The sequence below is a fragment of the Agelaius tricolor genome, unplaced genomic scaffold (genome assembly GCF_023055355.1).
Source record: "Agelaius tricolor isolate 1412-34295 unplaced genomic scaffold, bAgeTri1.0.p SCAF_36, whole genome shotgun sequence".
NCBI lineage: Eukaryota > Metazoa > Chordata > Aves > Passeriformes > Icteridae > Agelaius > Agelaius tricolor.
The window spans coordinates 3132661-3156558 of NW_027269296.1; the positions used below are offsets into that span (position 1 = coordinate 3132661).

General features: G+C 56.8%; 1 protein-coding gene across 2 annotated transcripts in view; it reads right to left on the reverse strand.

Annotated features, from left to right (window-relative positions):
• Window positions 1–668: 668 nt before the first annotated feature.
• COL8A2 (collagen type VIII alpha 2 chain) overlaps window positions 669–23898 on the reverse strand; it is a 30102-nt gene continuing 6872 nt past the window's right edge. Inside the window, exons 1-3 of one of the 2 annotated variants that reach the window (XM_071453119.1) lie at window positions 13149–13395; window positions 9791–9981; window positions 669–5433 (exon numbers count right to left, since the gene is read on the reverse strand). In XM_071453119.1, the coding sequence (XP_071309220.1) occupies window positions 3512–5433; window positions 9791–9965 (2097 nt within the window). In that variant the 5' untranslated portion in view covers window positions 9966–9981; window positions 13149–13395 and the 3' untranslated portion in view covers window positions 669–3511. Of the gene's footprint in view, window positions 5434–9790; window positions 9982–13148; window positions 13396–23898 lie in introns of those variants that run through there. The other variant, XM_071453118.1, reaches the window with a different exon arrangement.

Sequence of the window (23898 nt, forward strand, 5' to 3'; positions counted from 1 at the left end):
GGTTCTTGGCACAAGGGTGAGTTGACACTGGGCATTGCAGGGAGGGCCTTTGGAAAGGCCCCTTTTCCTTCTCAGCCTGTGGAAGGAGTTCAGGTGCTGGAATCCAGCACGTGAGGATGGTGCAGAGAGCAGGGAATTCACTGGGAGCCTCGTGCATGGCAGCAGGAGGATGGCTTCTCCTTGGAATGGGCTGGGTGGCAGCCAGGCTTCCCTGGAAATGTTTCACCCCTTAAGGTGAGATCAGGTGGGAAAACACATTTTCTTCTCTTTGGACTGTGAACCTGTGAAGGTGCAAGTGATTCACCAGTCCTGAGTGTTCCTGACTCTCTCAGGATTGAGGCTGGCTGTGCACAAGGTGTGTGATGTAGAATAAAAAAATAATGGAAAAAAAACCACACAGAAGGGAAAGGGAATCCCTAAGACTTCATCTTGAATCCCTGAAATTAATCATCACCAGGCTGGAAGGATCTGGGTTTCAACCTTTTCTAAAACTGAATTTCTGGAGACAGGAGTCTTTTCCTTAATCACAAGAAACATGCAGTAACTTTTTGCATAAGGATATCAGGGAATGTGCTGGGAATGAGCAAGATCATTTGAGGTGGAAATAGAGTGTAAGAGAACTGTATGAGGCAGAGCAAGACCCAGGACAAAGCACAGGTGAGCCCACCTCTATACAATAAGTTTTATTGATGTTTGTCAATACAATCAAGTACTGCAGTTTTAGTTGTGAAGAGCAGGTCAGTTTTGGGTCACAAAGAGTGCATTTTAAACCAACTTTTACTAGGACAGTGCATGTAGTAAGTATTTACAAAACTAAAAACCTCTATATACTAGGTTAGAAATGAAGATACTAGAGGCAAATTTAAAAAAAAATAGTAAGAATTTGTATATAAAAATGCACATTGTAATGCAGTTTTCAGCATTAAAAATAGACATACCTCATCCAACCCAACCTTTTTTATTCTTGTGATTGAAACCAAAATCCCACGCGCTCACACACACGACAGAAAATAATCCTTTCTGCTGGCTAATATGTACTCAATATTCCAGAAAAAAAAAATCCTTCTGGAGAGTGAACAGCCTCCCTCATCCTGTGCATCGTTTTTTTTTTTTTTAGCCTAACTATGTGCGTGTAATATCTTTGCTTTCCATTAGTGTGTAAATGTAAGAGGTTAAATAGCTGCTAGGGGTGATTATGGGTTTGCTCTGCACGTGATAGGAAAGTGGAATTACAAAACTGTATCTACAGCACAAACTTAATCTGGGGGTGGCTACGGTGAGGAGTTTGGTCATTGCTTTTTGCCAGCTCGAACGAGAAGTTTGGAATGAAGCAGAACAGAACAAGAAGAGATGGGCTGTAGATTAGGCACAGTATAAATAAGTTGCTTTGAGGAGCAGGATGAAGCTCCCACCAGGCGTGGCAGCTCCTGGCCCTGCACGAGGCTGGACCAGCTCAAATCCCTCTATTCTCCAGAGAAAAGGAGCCAAATCCCCTCCCAGCATCCTCTCCTACCAAACCTGGGTCTGGAAAAATCATCTGAGCTTCCACTTTTTATTTAAGGGACTGTTCCTGCTGGGATATAACCTGTTGGGATCACAACCCAAATGGTCCTGACCATGCCCTCAGGAGTTAAAAACGTCCAGTGGGATCAGACAGCTTCCAGCTTGGAGGTTCATCTCTGCATGAAACTTGCAGCTTTAAGGAGAGAAATTCACAGGGAAAAGATCCCAGGGAGGGGACACACAGCCCCAACAGGCAGTGCCCACAGCACTGGCCTTCCAACTGCAAATTTCCTTCTTGTGTTTCTTAATTTCAGGGTAGGTGAGTTTTTAAAAGAAAGGCCTGAATGGCAAGAGGCAGAAACACAGGACAGGCTTGAGGAGAAAACAAACAAGCAAAACAGAAATAGGAAAAGAAAAGTTGTTTAAATATCTCATCGAGTCCATCTGGAAAACAAGCCCAGTCCCAGTCTTGCTACGTTTCTTTGGCCATCAAACAGGCTTTGGGAAAATGCAAAGGTCAGAGCTGGTGACCAAATTGTTGCTGTTTCTCAGGGATGTGCCTTTGCAGAAGGACATGCAGTGGGATATGCACATGGATTGACTTCAGCAGCATGCTCCTGGCCTGGGATGAGCAGCATCCCTGTCCTGGAAGTGGCAGTGACTGTTCTACTGTGAGAAAACCTGCAAAGCCACAGGATCTGTGTGGGGCAGTGCCATCATGCCTGGCCCAGAGCCCTGCAGCTCATGCTCAGGTCAGAAATGCTCCAAGCATTAGAGAGACAAAGTGGTAACAACAGGCAAATGTTGATTTCTTTAACCTAAGTCACAGAGTGGCCCCTGGGCTGGTGCCCTGTCACAGGTATTGCACTACACTTGTAAGTGATGTTCTTCAATGGGTCATAGCACCGTGGTGAAATCACTGTGTGGAAAGTTAGAACCAGCACTGTTTTTTCTTAATTCCAAGATCCCCAGAGGAAGGGGGGACACCAATGCAAGAGTTCACACATCCCAAAATAGTGAGACAGGAAAAGCAAGTTGTCCATCAGTGGCACTTCCTTATGTCACACCAGCTGGCAGCACCGTGAGCTAGGCTTGCACTGCCATCCTTGTGTGGGCAGAGATGCTCCTGAGGCCAAGCAAGTCTTTGGGCTGCAGAGACAGACGGGACAGGACCAGCCCTTGGACTTCCCAGCAGGTGAAAGGAGAGAGCAGATCGTTGTTCATCACGGGGTCCCAGCTTCCCTCACTGCCTTTGGAACCGGTCATGGCATCCTCCCAGGTACCAGTGCCTGGATGATTTTATTCCTAAAGGTGCTGGGGGGGAGGGTTAAAAATAATATTTACTTCTTAGAAGAAGGTGCTTATGCAAAGTGTTCCACTCTTTAGGATTATAAATCCAACCACACTGAATCTGGAGTGAATCGGAGAGACTGCCCCAAAGCACAGTCTGGAAAAACAGGCGTCAGCAAGCCTGGAACTTGGGCATCTGATGGTTTGGAAGGAAATTTCTCAATCCAGCGTGGATCCCTGCTGCTCTATGGGTTTGTGTAAGTGCCTGGGACCCTGCGTTGGTTACCAACACATTAGCCATGACACAGCTGGATTTATTTATCTAGCATTCCAAATGGGAAATGAGGGCACTTGATACAGACCATGGGGGTCTGGTCTTCCTCTCTGGATGGCCAGATCCTTGCCATCCCAAGTGTGTTCCTGTGTTTGATGTCCAGTCACTGGGGTACTTATTCCAAATATGCTTTGTTGAAGAAGTCACTCCCCTCCCTCCCTTCTCCCTCCCCCAAAAAAAGAAAGATAGATGGATAGATGTCTCCTTCCCGATTACCCTCTTGACTCATGGATCAAACAGTGTGAAGCAAGGTCCCATGACAATGTCTTGCGCGTTCTTCCCAGTGATTTTTCTTTTTTGTATTAATTTTAAAACACTTTTTTATCAAAAAAAAAAAGAAGTTTATGGCTAAAGTGGGTGAAAAGGAAACGTGCCCAACAGCTGTTATGTGGGGCAGAGCAGGAACCCGGAGAAGGAGGAGTGGATGTATTCCGTGGAGTACAGCCCATTGGCCTGGTCCGAGGGCATCTGTACCCAGACCTGGTCGTTCTCCTTGAGTTCAAGCACGGCACTGCCCGAGGCCTGGTCCAGGTACCCCTTTTTGTACTCATCGTAGGTGTAGGTGGCCGGCACGTTGTTCTTATACAGAGCCACCCAAACGTTGGTCCCTTTGACGTGCACGTGGTAGGCAAAGTAGTAGATTCCGGATACGGGGCAGGTGAAGATCCCGGTGACCGGGTTGTAGCCGTTGTGCCCGTTGTACAAGGTCCGGTCAAACTTGACGGGCATGCCGGATGCGGGGAAGGGGGAGGTGAGGATGGCAGTGAAGGCCGGCGCGATGCGGGCAGCGAGCTCTCCTCGGCCGTACTGTGGCTTGCCCGGCTTCCCGTTGCCCAGCACAGCCCCCTCCACGCCACCGTCCGGCAGGTGCAGCCCCGCGATGCCCGTCTCGTCCAGCACTCCTGGCGCTCCTGGTGGCCCAGGTGGCCCCGGTGGCCCTGGTGGCCCGTTCAACCCCGGTGTTCCTGGCATTCCGGGTGGGCCAATGGGTCCGGCCAGGCCAGGCTCGCCGGTCTTCCCCTCGCCGGGAATGCCAGGGAGCCCAGGCTCCCCTTTCAGGCCTGGTAGCCCCTGAGGCCCCATGGGGCCAGCAGGTCCTTGCAATCCCGGGATGCCGGAGGGGCCCCTCAGCCCCGGCTGCCCTGGGATCCCACCGTCCCCTTTGGGCCCGGGGCCGCCCGTTAATCCAGGCACCCCCGGAAGGCCGATGAACCCCGGTTCACCTTTGGGGCCCGTTGGGCCGGGAGGTCCCAGTGACCCGGGCAGGCCCCTTTCTCCCGGCACCCCCGGCTTCCCCGCGAAGCCGTTCGGGCCCTGGTCGCCGCGTATCCCCGGCATTCCCGGGGGCCCGCTCGGCCCCACGTCCCCCTTGGGGCCGGGCAGCCCGTGCTTGCCCGGCAGCCCCATGGACCCCGGCGGGCCCGGCGGGCCGATGATGCCGGCAGGGCCTGGCTCGCCCGGCTCGCCATCAACGCCGGGCTCCCCCTTATCGCCGATGGCTCCCTGTGCCCCGGGCTGCCCGCGGTCTCCTTTCAGGCCGGGCATGCCCGGCTTCCCATAGCCCGTGGGGCCTGGCAGGCCAGGGAGGCCGCGGATCCCGGGCTCTCCCTTCGGTCCCATGGGGCCCTGTATCCCTGGCACCCCCGCGACGCCTGGGACACCGATCCCATCGATCCCCGGGGGTCCCCGCGGCCCCACAGGGCCGGGCTCCCCGGTGACACCCGGCCCGCCCGGGGGACCCATGTCGCCCTTGTCCCCGGGCGCTCCCGGCAGCCCATCGAGGCCAGGCTTCCCAATGCCGGCGGGCCCAGGGGGCCCCGCAGGGCCGGGAGGGCCCCCGTTGCCCCGGGGCCCCGGTAAGCCTGGCTTCCCCACGCCGTTTTCACCTTTCATCCCTCGTTCTCCGCGGGGACCTGGCTCTCCTTTCGGGCCAGGCTCTCCCCGAAACCCGGGCAGGCCAGGGCCGCCCTGGGGACCCGGCTTCCCATTGACAGAGAGGCCGGCTGGCCCGGGCAGCCCCGGCGGGCCGGGCAGTCCCCTCGGCCCTTGCTCCCCACGCATGCCGGGCTCGCCCTTGGCTCCGGGCATCCCTTTCATACCCGCCTTCCCGGGGAGTCCTGGGATGCCCGGTTTCCCAATGCCCGAGAAGCCCGGCGGCCCAGCAGGCCCAGGCTGGCCGTGCATTCCCGGCTTCCCAGTGCCCGGTTTTCCTGGGTAGCCGGGGGGCCCGGGAGGTCCACGAGGGCCAGGCTTCCCTGGCGGTCCTGGCTCGCCTTTGAGGTCCATGGGCAGCAGAGGCGGCATGTCTGTGGAGAGAGGAGACACAGAGTGTCACTAGAGCTGGCCTGGGCAAGGAGTGTCCTTGGGATGTTGGAACCGGGGTCTCTGAGTGGCCTGGGCTGGGCTTGAACGGGGACCCTTCCACTGAAACATGGCCACAGCAGCTTCCTGGGCCCCCACATCATCAGCAGGGCTGTCCTGAGGGGAGGCCAAAGCCCAGAGTTCTCTCATTCCAGCTTCACATCCCTCCATGATGTCAGGTGCCACCATGGAAGGTGCCAGTGCTTGTGTCAGCTCTGGCAGGGCTATTTTGTGATGAGTTACTGCAGGGTGGTTTTGGAGCTGGATTCAAACCTCCTGCTGCCTTGCTTCCCAGCGGCCTCGAAAGCACCGTGGGATTCAGTTGTTCCTGCCTGGGTTCAGCTGAGAGGATGGCGACAGAGCGAGCCAAGACTGGGGATAATCCCTCACCCCGTCCTGCAAGTCCAGGGCCTTGGGAGACCTTTAATCCTTTTGGATTAAAAAGAAAACTCTTGGACATGTACTCCAGAGCCTGAGGAGGTGATGGATGTATGGGTTAGGCCATGCCTACAGTGCTTGCTGGCACAGCTCCCGAGTCCAGCAAGGCAGAGAAAAACCAAAAAGCAAAAAAGCTCTGGGGATGGAGCAGAAGCCAAGAGCTGGGAGGGAAATGCAGCCTCAGCTCCGTCCAAATGAGTCAGCCCAGCTGGGAATAGGCCGCAACCACTTGACATTTCAAGAATTTATTGAGGTCTTTTGCAAACGGATATAAGAAAGAAACTAATGGGCTGAGAGACTCCAAAGGCAAGGAGAGGCAGATGACATGCCCACCACAGCTCAGCATGGAAAGCACAGACGTGAGCATAAATAACTCCTCGAGGCTGGCCCAGGCAGGGTGTCACCTCCCACGTGACACCAGGAAAGGGTGAGAAAGAATAAATCTGACAAACTCTTTTTTTGGGCAGTTTGAAATGAAGGAAATACTCGACAGTCACATGTACACGTGATGATGGTGAGAAATGCAAAAGGCAGAGGAAAGGGCTATGACATTTTGGGTGAATTTAAATCAAATCTGCCCGAGGGAGATCATTCCAGTTGGGAAGAGATCTATATGGACAAGTTCCTGGGATAGGGATGGATCCTGCCTGGGGTGGGAGCAGGATACAAGGTCTGCCAGTCTGGCCCCCTCGGTGAGCCAAGCTGGGCTTTGGGAGCACGGACACACGTGGTGCTGGGATCTGCCAGCACGGAGATTTCCTCAGTCAACGGGAAAAGCTTATGGGAGATTTGAGACACGTGAAAAGAATAACTGTGGCAGCAGCAGGCACAGCTCCCGGAGCATCAGAGGTGGCTTTGCCTGCCCTGAACACAGCAATTAGCTCTGGCCCTTCCCAGCCTGGTGCTGCTGTGTTTTCCTTGGGTAATAGAAACACTTTTAGAGCTTATCTATAAATCAAAGCCTGGCCCACGTCCCCAGCTGTAGCTGTGGTCACTTGGCTCTCTTGATGAAGGAAATACTTGTCTGTCATGACATTGCCACTGGATTTCTGCAAACTTCTGCTCCTCACCCAGGAAAACGGTGTGGAAAAGAGGGCAAGGGAGCTGTGCAGTGCTGCACTATTTCTGGGGTTTGAATTCTGGAAAAAAATTCTCCAGTAAATTATTTCAATGTGTTTTCTCCCCCTACTTTTTCTTTTTAATTTTTTATTTTCCTGCAATGGTTTGAAATGAATTCGTTTTCTAGGTCATTTTGCATGGAATCAGAACAAGGATCTACAGCTGAGCCCACGAAGGAAGGAAAAAGCACACACACACTCTCTCACACAAGGCAGTGGAGAGAAACGCCAGGCGGGAGCTGCCAGCTTGCAGGCGGCCAAAAAAGCAGACGGGAAAACCAAACCGGGGCCGTCAGTGCAGAGAAACTGGGACACTGCAGCCCCACTGGTGTCCGATTTCAAAAGCCCATGTCTTACCACAGACACATGTCTCGGAGCTCTGCACTTCACAGCACCAGCGAGGGGTTCTGTGCTCCCCTCAATGCATGAACTGAGCTGCTGTGAATGCTAACAGCCAGCTGGGGCAGCAGGAGGGGGACAGGGCAGGAATGACCCCTGGGAGCTCCCACCACAGAACATCCCAGCTCCTGAGGAGCATGGACGTGGCCAGGTGGCTGCTGCAGCCCCTCTGGAGCTGTGTTCATCCCGTTAAGGACCCGTCCTGCCTGGAGAGGGGAACCAACAGCACAGCCTGGCCAGCAGAGGAACAATCCAGCAGGATGGGAAGTGGTTCCCAGCCATGAGCAGCCAGCAGTGGGTCTGGCCAGCACGGCCAGATGACACTGCAGGAAGGAGAGGTTGGCTGCTCTGTGGCGGAGCCCGGCCGAGCTTGTTCCAGAGCTGCTGCCAAGCTCTGTCTCGTGAGAGAGTTTCACAGGCTCACAGGGATGTTGTGTGGGATCAGTGTTTTAGCACCTCTCATGCTGTCTTCCAGCAGTGGGTGCCCCAGCACAGCACTCGTTCGTGGGTTTACCTGGCTGCAGGGCCATCGACATGGTTGAAATTAAGCCAAAATAAACCCCCAATGTGCAAATCTCTGCTTCAATGTTCTGAGCGTTTCAGCATTTAGCAGCATCTCCTCCCCTGAGCTCCCTCTGTGCTCTGGGGCAGCTATTTTTGGGTGAGAAAAGGTGTCTGGCACCCTGAAGAAACCTGTCACTCACCAGATGGCACCTGGAGGCAGGAGGGAACCCCCCAGCCCCGGGGCCAGGCTGGGGGGGCCCTGCAGAGCTCCCCCCGGGCCGGGGTAACCCGCAGGGGCACGGCACAGCCCTGCGCCGTCGCGGCCAGTCAGCTGAGCTCCCCAAGCAGGGCAGAAGGCCAGCAGGGATTTTCCTTGCCAAATTAGAGGTTAAGCAGAGATGGGAGCTCGGTGGGATCCAGGAGGCACCGGCTTCCCCAGCTGCCTCTGTGCGGCCCCACAGCCGGTGGCTCGGGCTGCAGCTGTCCCTGCGTCCCTCTCTCCTGTCCCCCACCTGTCCTCTCCTTCCCAAGGGTTTTAGAGGAGTAATGTCCAAGGGACTTCTGTGCTCGGTCCTGCCTCAGCGTCCCCTCTGCCTGGTCTAACCTGGCAGAGCTTGTCCATACCTCTCCTTGCCCCAGCCTGGCGCACTCTGCTCTCCCCACCATAGGCAGCGTTGCTCAGAGGCAATGCAAGTCACTCCCGTGCATAGGAAGAAGGGAAAAAAAGAAGGGAGAACAGCAGGGAGAGATTTGAATCCAGTCCCACCAGCAGCTGAAGTGTTCCTGTGCTACGCTGGAAGGTTTTGGCTCTGGCTGGGATTCAGGGAGCAGCTTTACAACAGCTGGGAAGGGGGCAAGGAGGGGGGCCTTGTAGCACATTTCAGCTCCAGGTTTTGCTGTGTGTTTTCTGACACATGTGCTGGGCTGAACTCCTGATAAGCCATTCAGCCCTCCAGTAAATCAGCCACCGGTGGCCCAGCCTTCTCTGGTTTCTCCTCCCAGAGCCAAGACTTCAGCTCCTGGGAGGGTCCAGGTCCATGACAACCCCTAGGGAGGCTCCAGTGGCTCTCCCCAAGGGCCAAGCACTGACCTGGCAGGCCTGGATACCTGAGCCCAGCAGGGCCCCATCCCGTGGGGGTGCTAGCACTGGGCTGGGTGCAGGAAGGGCAGCTGGGGACAGAGGATTATGGAAGGCTGGGGGTGCTGGAGCCCCAGCTGTGCAGAGCAATGACCCTGGTGCCTCTGCCCCTCTGGGTGCACATCACTCAGTGGGGAGTGATTCAACACGTCTGGAGTTTCTGGTTGCTGCTCTCTGAGAGAGGAAATGTCTCTCTTCTGCTCTTCCCTTGCCAGGCTGGGTCTCAGCTCCAGCCTTGGCACTCTTTCCTTTCCCAGCTGGTGCAAAATGCAGACAGGGAAACGGAATAGGTGGAGGAGTGGAAAAAGCCTTGCCAGAACAGCTCAGGTTTAACAGCAGGGAAAGGCAGAGACAGCGAGTGCTGGGGCTTCTGTGCCTCCTGCTGCTGGGGATGGGCAGGAGGGCAGGAGCCAGAGGCTGGAGGGTCCCCTGTGTCCCCTGGCTCCCAGACCAAGGTGCCCTCCCAGCCCCAGCAAAGGGCTTCACTTCCCTGCTGAGCTGTGTCCACCCTGCCACTGGGTTAAAGACCCAAATGATCCGGCCATGCTTGGCCAAGTGTTTTGGACAGCAGCACCCTTGGCTGTGCCAGGCAGCTTCCAGGAGCCTGAAGGGTGGAGGGTGACAAGTGCCCCGTGGCTGTGAGGTGCCACATCCCCTTCCCACTGCCCCGTGTCCTTACACAGTGCCACAGAGTGCATCCCTTACCCAGGTACTGCCCTTTGCCTTCACGGAACGGGGGTCCCAGGGGTCCCTTCACCATGGGCTGCATGTACTTGACTTGAGCGTAGCCCCCCACGCCGCCTCCCACCGCCGAGCCGGGGCCCATCACCATCACCAGCGTGCCCAGCATCACCGGCAGCGCCACGACGTCCGGCAGCATCCTGCTCCCACGGCTCCTGCAGACAAAGCAACAGTGACATTGGGTACACACACCCCTCACCAGGACCAGCTGGGAGTCTGGGAATGATCCCCATGGGAACAGGACTCCCTTGAATCTGCCTTTTTGTGGGGCAGGTATCCTGAACACGTTGCCCCTCCTGACACAGCAGAGCTGGGAGATGCACGGTAAATACAGTTTATAGAATAGAATCCCAGAATCACTGAGGTTGGAAAGGACCTCCAAAACCATTGAGCCCAACCTGTGACTGATCCCCACTTGTCACTAGCCCAGAGCACTGAGTGCCACATCCAGTTGTTCCTCAGACACCTCCAGGACTCCACCACTTCCCTGGGCAGCCCCTTCCAATGCCTGACAGCCCGTTCCACAGAGAAATTCTTTCTGATGTCCAACCTGAACCTCCCCTGGCACAGCTGGAGGCTCTTCCCTCATCTTGCACTGTAACCAGCCATAGGGGTGCCCAGTGGAGTCTTACAGAGGCTGCCCTGAGTTTCTGTGGTAACTCTCACATCCCTTATGCATATCTAGCAAATATAAGAGGCTGGGAAAAGGCAGATGAGACCTGCAAGCCCACTGAGCCCAGCATTGCTGTCACATCCCTCAGGTGAGCAGGGGCTCCTCTCACTTGGGACCCTGTGGGAAGCCCAAGCTGCCACTGCCAAGCCCTGCCTTCCCTGGGGGCAGGGAAGGGTGCTGAGCCTCCCGAGTGGGTACTGAACCTCTCAAATGGGTGCTGATCCTCCTGAGTGGGTGCTGAGCGTCCCAAATGGGTGCTGGGCCAAACCCACAACATGGGAACCAGAAATTTGCCGTGTTTGTGGCTCAACTGCGGCGCTTCGCGGGCAGCACCAGGAACTCGCACAGAGGACGAGGGATGGGAGCAGCAGCCTCAGCCTTAAGTGCCTGTTTATTTAAAATAAACCCTCTTTATAAATATTCTCTTCCTCCAGCAACTCTCCCTGTCAGCTCCACGTGTGGAGCTGCAAACATATTGATTTGCAAAGAACATTTATTTTCGGAAGCTTAAACAACACGTGACTCCAAAGAGCTTTTTGCTGCTTTTCCTCCTTCTCGCAATAATTGACCTGTGGTGGTTATTAATGAGAATTAAGCTCCTGGCCTGTCCTGCCAGGGAGCAGGGGCAGGGCTGCTGCATGCTGGGATTTCATCGGAATTTCCTGAATCGCTTTTGCTGAAGCAGCAGTGGAAAAAAAAAAAAAACGCTGCAGCCTAGAGAAAAAACAACCCAAATTAAAACAAAATTAAAGCAAATTAAGTCAAGGGAGCAGGGAGCCCTGGCATGGGATTGTTCCTGATGCCACAAGGGCTTGGCAGGTTTTTGGAGTCTCCAGGGACGAGGCAGCCTTGACAGCTGCTCTTGTGCCTGGAAAATGGTGTGGGAGTCAGCTGAGGGCTGGAGGGGACAGGGATGGCCCTGCCATTAGCAGCACGATGGACCCTGTGAGGATGCAGGTGGCTGTGGCAGATGCTGGAAGGGGAACTCTGCTCTGCCCATCCCACCAGAACCACAGGCCCGGAGCGATGCCATTCCCACTGAGACACCAAAGCTGTGGCTGTGGGTTGGGTGGCACTGCAGGGACAGGGGTGACAGCCACCCCCAGCCTCCTTGGCAGCACGGCCAGGGCCTCGCCGGCATTATTGTTTTTCTGTCTTCAGGGTCGAGGAGAGGAACGCTTCTTTTTATGAAGCATTATTTTACAAGGATTTGTTTAAGGGGAAAAGAATCCCATTCTAAGGGATTGCAGCTGTAAAAATACAGTTTCTGTTAAATAAAAGAGGAGAACAAACCCCTGAATCAGCTATTTACTTGTTTTCCTTACCTGGTATGACCCCTGTGCCTCCATCTCACCTCCCTCCCTTCCTAGCTCTCTCCTCTCCCACCTGGATTCACCCCTGCTCCTCCCGTTTTCTCAGGATGCTGCCATGGGAGCAGCACCCTGGGGTGGTTCAGCCTCTTGCTCCTGGGCATTGCATCCTCCTGCTGTGAGACCTCAGCCTTTGGAGAGATGTGGGATGCAGGGAAAATGGAGCCAGAGGGAAGGGAGAGGGAGGACAAGGGAATCTGACACAGTTTCATTGTATATTGGACATGAAACTGAGTTCCCTGCTCTGTGTCCTCTGTCACCCTCTTGATTCAGCCAGGTCATTCCAACTGCCCCAGTCTCTGCAGAGCAGCAGGGGAAGCCTGGCCTGAGCCCCCAGGTACGTGTCCCTCAACAAAAGGGGTCTCTGGTGCTGAGCTGTCCCCCCCAGGCCGTGCCCGGCACTGGGGCAGGAGGCCTCCTGCTACCCGCGCTCTCCAGGCAGTGATTTAATAACAATAAAATGGAAACATCTGGAGTCTCATATGATGGATAAAGTGTGCACAACGTGCTTGTGGAGAGGCTCTTTCATGCTTGAAATCTCCTGTGTTATGAACTGATAATTAATCACACGGAGCAGCCACACGATGCTCCCATCTCGCCTGGCAGGTCGTGAATGGTGGCAGATCCATCATGTGTATGGGGTGGCTACAGACAGACAGACAGACAGACAAGGGTCACCTGCCCATCCTCCTGGGGGTCCCCTGCCTGTCCTCCTGGGGTCTGGGGTCAAGAACCTGCTCTTGTATGGTCAACAGAAATCCCATGAGATTCATTTTTTTTCCCACTTGGAGCAGGGGAGATGCTTTGGGGGTCCTGTGCTCCCGGCTCACTCCACTCTGCCTGAGCACTGCAGCCACCATACTGGGCACTGTCCAGCCAGGCTGCTGTCCTCCAGAGGCAGCTCCAGCCCCCCAGCACACTCCAGTACAACCAAAACCATCCCTTGACGCAAAGCCAAGCCCAGCAGGAGCTGCTGAGCCAGGAGGGTTCATACAGGGGCAGCACTTGAGGGGTCCCTGCTGTTCTCTGGGGATGCTGGAGCAGGATGGGGCCCAGCAATCCTCCACACTGCTCAGCTCTGGGGGGAGCAGGGCCCCGACCCAGCACCGAGACCCCTGGCACGACTTCAGAGCCGCGGCCGCCACGCTGACGGTGCGAGTGTCGGCTCCCCTGGCAGGCGGCGAGCAGACGTGTTAAAAACCTTTGGCACGCCATGAAAGCGCTGGGAACGGGGAAAAAATCTCACACTTAAACCATGAGAAAAGACAAGAAATGTCACCTTGTTCTTGCAGGAAAACAACCAGCCTGTGCTGCCTCCGTCGCTCCGCAACTGCTCGTGGCTTGTGCTGGGCAGCCCGGTGAGCTCCCAGCGTGTTCCTGGAGTGCTCCTGGCCATTGCCAGTGGAAGGGGGCTGCTGGCCCCCACACTGTCCCACTCTCCCCACAGAGCCCATGTCAGCACTCCCATGCCTGTGCACTGGGCAATGTTCCTGTGAACACCATGGCCCCGCTTCCCCACGGACACGGCCAGGGCTGTTGGCTGAGCTGCAGCTGATTTATGGCCCCTGTTACTTAAATATTAATGAAGGGCCTGGCCGGCCCCGCGCCTGCTCCCTTTGAGGCTAATTATTTTTTAAGTCAATATATGTGATCCACGGGGGATCTGCCATTGTGACTGAAGGTCGGCACAACGGGGAACTTGTTTATAGCCGGCAGTCAAAGCGTGGTCAGTTTGGGGCACAGCATGTGCTCTCTGGCACTCCCCCCAGCTCCAGCCCCACATCCATCCCAGGGCCACGCCAGCCCCACAGAGGGGCTCAGGGATGAGGCAGGATGGCGAATTTGATGCACTTCAACTGCATGCCCAGGTGAGGCTCCATCCCATCCCCATGCCCATTGCTGTCTGCATCCTCTTCCTCATGCCCAAACTGTCCCCATTCTGTGCTCTGGGATCACAAGGCACAGCCACCACCTCTGGAAGCTGTGGCAGAAGCTGTCCCCAGGCTGGGGGGGAGCCGTGGGAAGCTCCTTGCCCTCGTCCAGGGCTGGGGGGATGCAGGGAAAGGGAAGCACCGGGAGCAGCCGGCGCGTGTGGGTGGGCTGGAGCACGGCTTGGCCGCCGCCGTGTCCCATCGAGCCGCTCCATCCTCCGGTCATTTACAATAAAAAATAAAGCAGGGAGGATTTCCAAGCCCAACACGGGGCTGGCCCGGCTCCAGCGGGAGGTCGATGATTTGCTTTGCGCTACACATGCTTTAAAAATAATAATAAACCCAGTCAAAAACGAAAAGTGAGCTATGAAGAGGGAGAACAGCACGTTGTTTCCGCAGGCTGGGCTGCGAAAGCCAAAGGCATCAGGGAGCAGCTCGGCTGAGCAGCGCCGGAGCGTGGGGGAGACTTGGCACCAGCCTGTCCTTGACTGCATGACACCTGATCCCATCCAAGGCTGCTGTACGCGCTGCCGGACCCGGAGCCCGAGCCGGAGCCTCGCCCGCCAGCAGCCCAGGGAACAAGAAAACATTTTCCTTGATGAAGAAAAAACACCCCACCCCATCTGCAGGGACCTGCTCCTGCACACAGTGCCCAAGCCTGGCCCTGGACGGAGCGGGATAGGCATGGCATGGCATGGCATGGCATGGCATGGCATGGCATGGCATGGCATGGCATGGCATGGCATGGCATGGTGTGTACAGCATGGTACAGCATGGTACGGCATGGTACGGCACAGTATGGCATGGTATGGCACGGCACAGCTTAGCAGATCATGGCATGGCATGGCACAGCACAGCATGGCCGTGGTGCCCCCTGCCCATGGCTCACTCTGCCCGGGTCCTGCAGCGATGCCAGCACCAGGGGCGGTGGCACCGCTTGATCCCGCGGCCGCCGGGTCAGGGCTCAGCTCGAGCGGATTAGTGACCCCGGGCGTGTGTGCCGGGAGCGCAGCCGCAGGTCACGGCTCAGGGCTTAATCCCTCACCTCCAGCTGTCAAAACTCCTCTGCAGCAGCCCTGGAGGGTGTGCGTGGGGCTGAGGGCATCCCTGCGGATGGGCGGGCACCCGAGAGCCAGGCGGGCACCCCCGGGTCTGGGTGGAAGCCCCTGGCTCGGAGCTGCAGCAACACCAGGTCCTGCCTGGGGCAAGGCTCAGCCTGGCTCACGGCATCCCTGGGGTGTCGCAGACATCTTTTATGAAAAATCTTCGCTTTAGGATTGTTCCTCCTGAGAAGCTGAGAGGCCTCAGGAACAAAATGTAACCAATGGTTATCTGCTGCTGTGGAATGCAACAGGTGCAGCTGGGATTGGTCTCATGTGGTTGTTTCTAATTAATGGCCAATCACAGCCCAGCTGGCTCAGACAGAGAGTCCGAGCCACAAGCCTTTGTTATCATTCCTTCCTATTCTATTCTTAGCCAGCCTTCTGTTGAAATCCTTTCTTCTATTCTTTTAGTATAGTTTTAATATAATATATATCATAAAATAATAAATCAGCCTTCTGAAACATGGAGTCAGATCCTCGTCTCTTCCCTCATCCTCAGGCCCCTGTGAGCACGGTCACACTGGGGTGCTGCAGTTCCCTCACTGATTACAGCTGGGAAGTCACCCACAGAGGTGGGTGAGACCCAAGGGACGTGTCCCCCCTTGCTCTGGCCCCAGAGGAGTTTCTGCACCCCAAATCCCCAGTCCCACCCCCCCGCCAGCCTCCCCTCCACTGAAATACCAGAGCTGCAGCATTAATAGCAGGGTTCCCTGCCAGGTGCATAGTTTGACCAGTCGAATCACACATGCCAAACCACAGGTATTTTATGAGACGTTTCCTGTTATGAAGACATTTTTGTGGGGATTCATTTTTTTCCTCCTTTCTTCTTCCCCTCTCCTCCTCCTCCTCCTCTTCCCAGTGGGATGGTGGCCTGCCCAGGGGCAGCTGTGACGCTGTCCCTGAGGGCTGGAGGAGCAGAGCAGGAGCCAAGTGCCAGAGCTGGGCTGCAGGAGGGATGAGGGTGCTGAGGGTGTTGGAGGGTTCCATCCCCCTGGCTGGAACCCCTTTCCAGGGGGCTGTGCAGGGTCCAAACTGCTCTGTGAGCCCAGGCCATGCCATGACCAAGCACAGACACTTGTGCCTGGCTCCTGGTGTGGGATGTGGAGCATTTGCCCAGACACCACCTGAAGGACAGGGGCTGAGAGCCCCAGGGAGCTGCTGGAGCTTTGGGCATCGCTCTCCAAGGACCCTGTGCTGGCTGGGCCAGCCTTGCTCCAGGGACAGGTAGGTCCTGGTGGGAGCAGTGGGAAGCAGTTGGAGTTTTCCCGAGGTCTGCAGGTCAGACCCACCTTGCTCCTGTGCAGAAATAACATTTCCTAAGGCAAGGGGTGTTTTGCAAAGAAATCTGCTAAGCCTGGAGGGACCCGCAGGGAGCAATTCCCATCCCAGGGAATTTGCAGGCAAGTGGCCATCAACCACAGACATTTAAACTTCCAGCCTCGTGCTGGGGTCACTGGATTCATTGTAATGAGCCTTCTGGGGCAGGGTGCTCAGGGCAGCTCCCTTGGGGGGCTGCAGGCTTGGACATGTGGGGCAGCAGCGCTGTGGCTGTTCCAGCCCTGCCCACCTATCCCATGGAAGGGGACCCTGCTCAGGGAATGCAGTGGGAGCCCATAAGAGCACTTGGGGAGCCCTCAGTGGCTCTGGATGCAACGAGGAGCCTCAGCAGCAGCACCTGTTCTCCCAAGGAAAAGAGGTGCTGGCCTTGCACCATGGTAAATCCGAGCTCCAGAGCAGTGGGACAGCATGGAGCCAGCAGCTCCCAGTGCCCCAGGACAGCTGGTGCTACCGGTCAGTCCCTGGCACAGCATCCCCACCACAGTGTCCCCACCCTGTGGTTTTCCCACCTGAGCTCTCCACTCCTCCCTCAGCACCTGCCCAGGTAGGACAGCAGATGTGTGAATTGCTGTGAAAACATCTCCTCCTGTCTGAAACACCAGGAACATCCCCCATCCCTGCCCAGCTGCTCAGACAGGAACCTGCCTCGCAGTGTTTAGCCTAACAGCAATTTTATTTTAACGTCAGAGTTTGGAATACTGTCTCCTTGGTTTTGCTGGGTCCTTTGATCTCCATTTCCTCTCCTTTTCCAGCATTTTAGCCACCCCCAGGTGAGCCTGGCTGCTGCCAGCCCTGCTGCCTGTGCCTGCCCGCCCATCAGCGCTCCCGCACGTCCTCCCCGCGGTTATCCTCCACAAAACCCCTGTGACAAATCACCCGGCGGCACCCGCTTCACCTCGGAGCTGCATCTCCTTGGGGGAGACTCCAGAGCTCGGCTACTGAGCCCCAACAGGGCAAGACCCTGCTTGGGGCACCCCTGGCTGCACCTGCCCGTCCCCAAGCACTGCAAACCCTCCCGGTGTGGCCATTCCGGGGCTGCCACCGCTCCCTGTCCCACTGGGTCGGTCCTTGGGGACAGCGGCGTGGCCGCAGGTGACAGGACCTGCCCGAAGCGATGCTGGGGTGTCCCAGCCTGGGGTCAGCCCAGGCAGGTGCCCTGTGGCCGAGGATGGTCGATGTCCCCCCCTGTCCCCCCGCCGCCGCGTCACCGAGCCGGCCCCTGCGCCTCTCCTGGGGTTAACGGGGGAAAAAAAATATTGTTTATGCTTCTCTAATATCGGCCTTCTGTTTTGCATTTGCCGTTTCTTCAAAGATAGGGAGCCGCCTCTGCCAAGATTCCAGAGGAGATATCCTCAGCAATGCCGACCGCGCTCCCCACCGCACTCAAAGAAAACAAATGTCAGGCCAAGGATTGATATGAAATAGTTTAAAAATGAGAAAAAGCTGCCTTACAGCTAGGTTTACATTAAAATAAATTTCAGGAGCGGGAGCCTCGGCTGCGTCCCTCCCTGGCGGGCGGCGCTGGGGGATGGGGTTACCTGCCGGGGCGGTGCCTCGGTCCTGCCTGCCTTCCCCTCGGCAAATCGCGGCCCCGCGCCACCATCGGCTTCCCCATCCCCTCAACATCCCTTCACCATGCCCCTCTCTTCACCATTTCTGTACCCATCCCCATCCCCATCCCCATCCCCATCCCTATCCCCATCCCCATCCCCATCCCATCCCATCCCCACCCCTATTCCCATCCTATCCCCATCCCCTGCTGCCCCCAAGGCCATGCACCATAAAGGAGCACTCCTGGCACGGCAGCCATGTGCAGCTGCTTCCCCATTTCCACACCCAGGGAAGGGGATGGAGTGCACGTTTCAGGCAGTATTTATGTTATTTAATTTAATTTAATTTCTGTGAGCTGATGCGAGACCCCAGCCAGCCCGAGGTGTTCAGTGGAAACTCTGACAAGACACTCCTGTATCCCACGCTCCTGTCTGGCACAGCCTTGTGCTCCTGCCTGGATTTCAGATTTCCCCTGTGCCCTGTAATCCCCATTTTTGGGGGTATCCTCTCTGCCAGGCTGTGCTCCTGGAGTCCCACAGCACCATGGGGCTCCATGCCCCCATCCCAATGGACAACCCCCACGTGCCTTTCCATTGGGACAGCTGTGGGTTGTGCAAAATCAAGCTGATTTTTTCCCAGAATTTTGTTTGGAAATAATTTGCCTGACGCTGTCACAAGATGTTTCACCATTGCTGAATCAGCTGCTTTGATTTTTCAATTTGAAATTTCTACTTTTTTTTTTTTTTTTTTTTTTTTTAAAGTTTCCACATTTCCTTTGTCTCGGAATTGACAGTCTCACAGGGAATTCCAGTGGCCCTGCTTTCCTGAGGATTACACCAAACCCCCATGCCACAGGAGCCTGTGCAGGGGCAGCAGAGTCCCACAGGACAGCACCACTCCTGGACAGCTGGGGACATGTCCTGGGGACCATGAGGTGCCACTCAGTGTCCCCACATTCACCATCCTTGTCATTAACCCTCTTTCACTTAGTGCCAACGTGCCACAACCCAAAGCCACACTCCCCAGGCTCCAAATTTCCAGTTCAATCAAGTATCCCATTGAATTTGCTCCAAAGGGTTCCAGACCACCCCCCTTACCTGGACCCCCACACCCAAAATTGTGTTCATCTCCCTCTGCTCTTCTCCTCCCAATGTGACACCATCAGACAGCTCTGCCCTGCCCAGGGCACACAGCACCTGCAGAGCAACCAGCCCTGGACAGGGCAGCCCAGAGGGAGGTGGTATGGATTTCATGTGTCCCAGATCATCCCAGAGGAAAAACCACCTCTGGATGCAGGATGGAGAAAGGAGAAGCTGGGACAGTGCTGGGAGCTGGCTAAGAAAGGCCCAGAGGAGCCAGTGACCTTCACAGCTCCAGAGCATCTGCCCTGGGCGTCGCTGTTACCATTGACCCTTTGCCAAGCAAAACTGGGGCCTTGGAGCTCCAGCATCAGTGGAAAGCAGTGCAGAATATCTGGAATATTTTCTTAGTAGGACTCATTTGTTTCTGTTAGAGACGCTGGCCCTGGATGGACACACAACCAGTGGCTGTCTCTGTGTCCCTGCAGTGTCCCAGGGGACTGAGAATGGGATGGAGTCCAGTCCCTCAGGGTCACTCCCTGATTTTGCACCCCTGTGCTCCCATCTGCTCCATTCAAATGTTCCCATTCGGAAGCACCGGGGCACAAAGCCGGACCCTGAACCCGGGGACAGGGAGATGCTTATTACAAAACCTTTTGTTTGGGCTTGGAGCAGGAAAAGCACTCGGCTCCCTGCGAGTTCTGCCCCAGGCTGTGTCATGTGGGAACCTCCCTCAGTCCCCGCTCGGGACCCACTGCCCACAGCATCTCCTCCTGCCAGGACCCCCTGCCTTGTCAAGGGGGCACCCCCTTGTTTGGGCACAGGTGCCAGGAGGCTGCCAAGGTGCTCAGGAGGGGGCTGGCACAGTTACTGCACCCCAAGGACCCCAATCATCTCCCCATGTTAGTTGCAGGCCCAGATCCTGGGGGCAGACCCAGAGCTGGGAAAAGATCCAAAACTGGGTATCAGACCTGATGCAGGGATCAGACCCAACCTGGGGCATGCTGCTGCCTTCTAGGAAGTGGCAGGCATGTGGCAGCCCCAGTTTGGGCAGGCACTGGGCATCTGCTGCAGGTGCCATACTGCCCTGGCATTTCTGAGCAATTAAATATGGAAAGAAAATTAAATTATTGCATTCAGCCCATTTTTCTAGCGGACAATCATAAAAAAAAACAACCCAAAAAACAAAAGAGAAAAGAAGCCTAAGGAACCCTTCAGCCTGGAGTTGGTGTGGGAAGAGCACAGGAAAAGCTCTGGAGGCAGGGATGGCAGGAGACGATGCCAGGGGAGGGTGAGGTGACAGCCCCCTCCGTGCCTCGAGTGGCTGCAGAACCCACCTGGGACGGGACAGGCAGCGCCAGCCTCAGCCCTGCTGCAGAAACCGGGGATGAGCAGAGCTGGCTGTGACTGCAGGGGTGTCTCAGAGAGCCCTGGGGCTCCACAGGATCCCCCCCAGCCCAGCTGCCCTGGCCGGGCTCAGCCAGCGCCCGGCACGCCCGCGGCAGCTCCCGGGAGCCTCCCTGCACAAGCCCACGGACATTTTCCACCGCTTTTACAGCAAGAGCATTAAAATGCTGTTTTCCGAAGGCTCGGCACGCTGAAATGTCAGGCCCTGGGTGGAATGGCGGGGGCGTGGTGGGAGGAGGGCTGTGGTCGGGGCTGGGTGCCAGGAACCCCCATCTGTGCCGGCCTTTGCCCCAAAGGGGGGCACCGGGGGCTCCATCCCCGGTGAGCGGCGAGCGGAGGCGGCGGCTCGGGGAGCCCTGCGCGGGTCCTGCCCCTGCTCTTGGCTCCCGGCGCTGTCTCCTGCCCACTGCCGGGCTCCTTTTGTTGGGAAGTCAGGGCTGCCCCTTCCCACGGCCCCCGCTGGGCTCTGCCAGGGCCGGACCATGGCCCTGATGAGCCAATGGAAAGGAAATTCCGTGCCAGGCCGGCCTCGGGCCCCTGCTGCCCGCACCAGCCCAGCGCCGCGGTGCCAGCACGAAGTGGTGAGGTTCACTCTCCTCCTGGTTCTTCAACAACCAGAGATGGCCTAGGGGCTACTTGGTGGCAGCCAATGCCCCCTCTGTGCATGCCCCAGGGATGCTCCCGCACCCAGCCCCTGAGCCAAACTCATCTCCAGGCACGGCTGTGTCTGCTCCTCCTCGCTATGGGGCCGGCGAGGGAGCAGAGCCCAGCCAGGTCTGGGGCACATGTCCTTTTAGGAGGTTGGTGGGAGCAGGGGTACATCCCAGCTGGCCAGAGCGGGGTGTCCAGCACTGCAGGAGGGGTGGGCACCGTGGGGCTGGGAGGGGACACAGGGATCGTTGTGCAGGAGCGGCCAGGACGGGGTCGGGAAGCCGGGAGAGCCCCGGGTGTGTCCCGAACGCAGCAGCCACATGCTCTGTGTCAGGGCGGTGGGGATAATTCAGGAGCTTTCAGCACCACCCAGAGAGGTGTCCGACGCTTTTATTTATGAACCCACTGGCTCCTGCGCAGCTCCAGCCTCTCACATGCAGGAAAAAGCCCGTCGGAGCCAAGACAAACACAGCCAGCAGCATCCCTGCGGGAGGCAGCGCCGAGAGGGCCAAGGATGCTCCGGATGCTGCAGCGCCCGGCCCCGGCGGCCGGAGGTGGCCGTGCCCCGGCAGCACGGCCCCGGAGCCGGGCTCCAGCAGCACAGGCTGCCAGGGCATCCACACTGCTGCCCTCGGTGTGCTGGCTGTGCAGGGGATCCCAAATGCTGCCCCCGGTGCAGGGGATGCTGCTCGTGGCCAAAGGCAGAGAGGGATGTGAATTCTCACAAGCGTCAGGGTGAGGTCCAGCCCTGTGCAAGTGGCCAAAAGGGCTGCCCCTGGATGGACTGCCCCAGCACTGGCTGCAGCCCCCAGCAGTGTGGCAACAACTGGGTTATTGTCAGTGTGTGCCAGGAACACGAGTGTGACGGGGAATTCAACAAACCCAGTGCCTTCTGCTGGTCCCAGCCCAGGCTAATCCCATAAGATGCTCTGTCAGCACAGCCAGCAAGGAGAGACAGCAGCTTCTGCCCCCTCATCTCCCCCAAGCACCATCCAGGGGCAAAGCAGTGCCCCAGTGCTCCCAGTGGGCCCAAGGTGGATGCAGACAAAGGCACAGCAAGCGCCAGCTCCAGCTCCAGCTGCTCTGGGGACTCAGCTAATGGGGTCCATTTGCTGGGTAGTTCTTGGAATAACAAATTGTATCATCCAAAAAAGCAAAACCACAAAAGGGGATCGGCTTGCAGCTCAGCTCACAAAAGCCCCTTGTCTGGAGGCCCCCTGCGCCCCCCAATCTCCCAGAGAAAACTCAATTTAACCAAAATAAACAGCACACCCAGCCCTGGGCTCTCACACTCCACAAAAACTGGGGATCAACCTGACCCTGCAGCTGGCAAATGCCACCAGTTGGGCACCTGGCTGTGCCAGGCAGTGCTGGAGCTGCTGGCCACTCCTCTGGAATCCATCCAGCCAAAACTGAGCTCAGAGGGTCTCTGGCCATGGGGCAGACCCCAGTGCTGCTCCATCTCCCCGTCCATCCCAGTTACCCTCTCTCTCATGGAGGGAGAGGGCAGGGCTCCTGCAGGAACAGGGAAGACAAAGCCATGAGTTCCCTGCAGCAGGATAAAAGATGAGGATTGACACCTGCCAAACCCTCTAATCCCCCTACTCACCCCTGCCAGCTTCCTGGCAGGCTGGAGCCCACTGACCTGGCAGGAGGAGCAAACAAGGCTCCCAGCATGGCAGGCATGACCCCAGCCTGCAGCAGGATCAGCTGGAGGGACCCACTGGCTCCTGGTTTCCAGCTCCCACAGGGATGTCCTGTGTCTCCTCTCATTGCCCCAGGGTCACCCAAGGTCACAAGCTCGGGTTTGCATCCTCAGAGGACACAGTAGCTGAGATGCTCGCCTGGGTCCTGTCCTGGGAGGCTGCAAGAGGGGGAAGGTTGAAGGGAGGGGAGTTACACCCCTTCCAGTGGGTCAGGTCTCCAGAATAATGGGATTTTTGAGCTATTTCTCCTGTTGGGATTGGACACCAGGGACTAACCTGCCTCCCAAGCCAAGAGCCCTCCAGCAGCAGCCCTGCAGAGGTCCTGCCTTTGGCAAGGTGCCCCTGCCATGTCCCAGCAGTAGTGCACAGAGGTTTGTTTCTCCCACAGCTCTGATCTTCACACCTTCTCGTGCAGGGCAGGACCACCAGCTCCCAACCATTGTCCCCACACTGCTTCAGCCCCCAGCCACAGTCAGGTATCCCCAGCCCCAAAAAATCACTTGAATTATTGACAATCTGAGCAGTTTGGTCAGATTTAGGACCAGGTTCCACCCCTGGACCAGCCAGGGGACTCAAGCAGATGGTCTGTAATGCAGGGACAGCACTGGGATGGGAATGGGAATGACCACAACCTTCACAGAGCTTTGGGGACAAAACACCTGGACTCCCACGTCCCCTGGGAGCTCAGGACGGGATGGCACTGCTGCAGCTCCATGCCTGGCTCTTTCCAGACGGTCACTCCAGCATCTCTTCCCAGCTGGATGCCCCCAGGAGGCCGGGCCGTGGGCGACCCTGCCGCCGCCGTCACGGCCCATCTGCCGCGGGTAATTCCCGCCTGCCCGGCAGCGCTCTGGCTGCATTCCTGCCCTAAGTACCGCGGATTTGCTGTGCTTTATGAAAAACGAGAAGAATGTTTTAAATGAAATTAATTCTGACGAACCCAAGATTTCATAAAAGCACTGCCCGGGCATGGTTTGGCACAGGCCTGCTCTTGTTCGCTCCAGTGCTTCCCTGGGGGGAGGAAAATACCAGGCTTGGCATAAAATAATTACAGACTCCTCGTACAGCTCAATTTATGGCTGCTCGTGGAGCGCTGGGGTCTTGTCCTGGCCCGTAGCTGATGCTTGGCAATGACCACATCACGTGTGGTCTTTAATGAGTGGCTATGGGAGGTGTGATGGAACAAACCATCAGCACCAACTGTGCCAGGCTGTCGGGGCAGTGCCGGACACCTGAGTGTCCCACACCAGGCCTTGAGGGGTC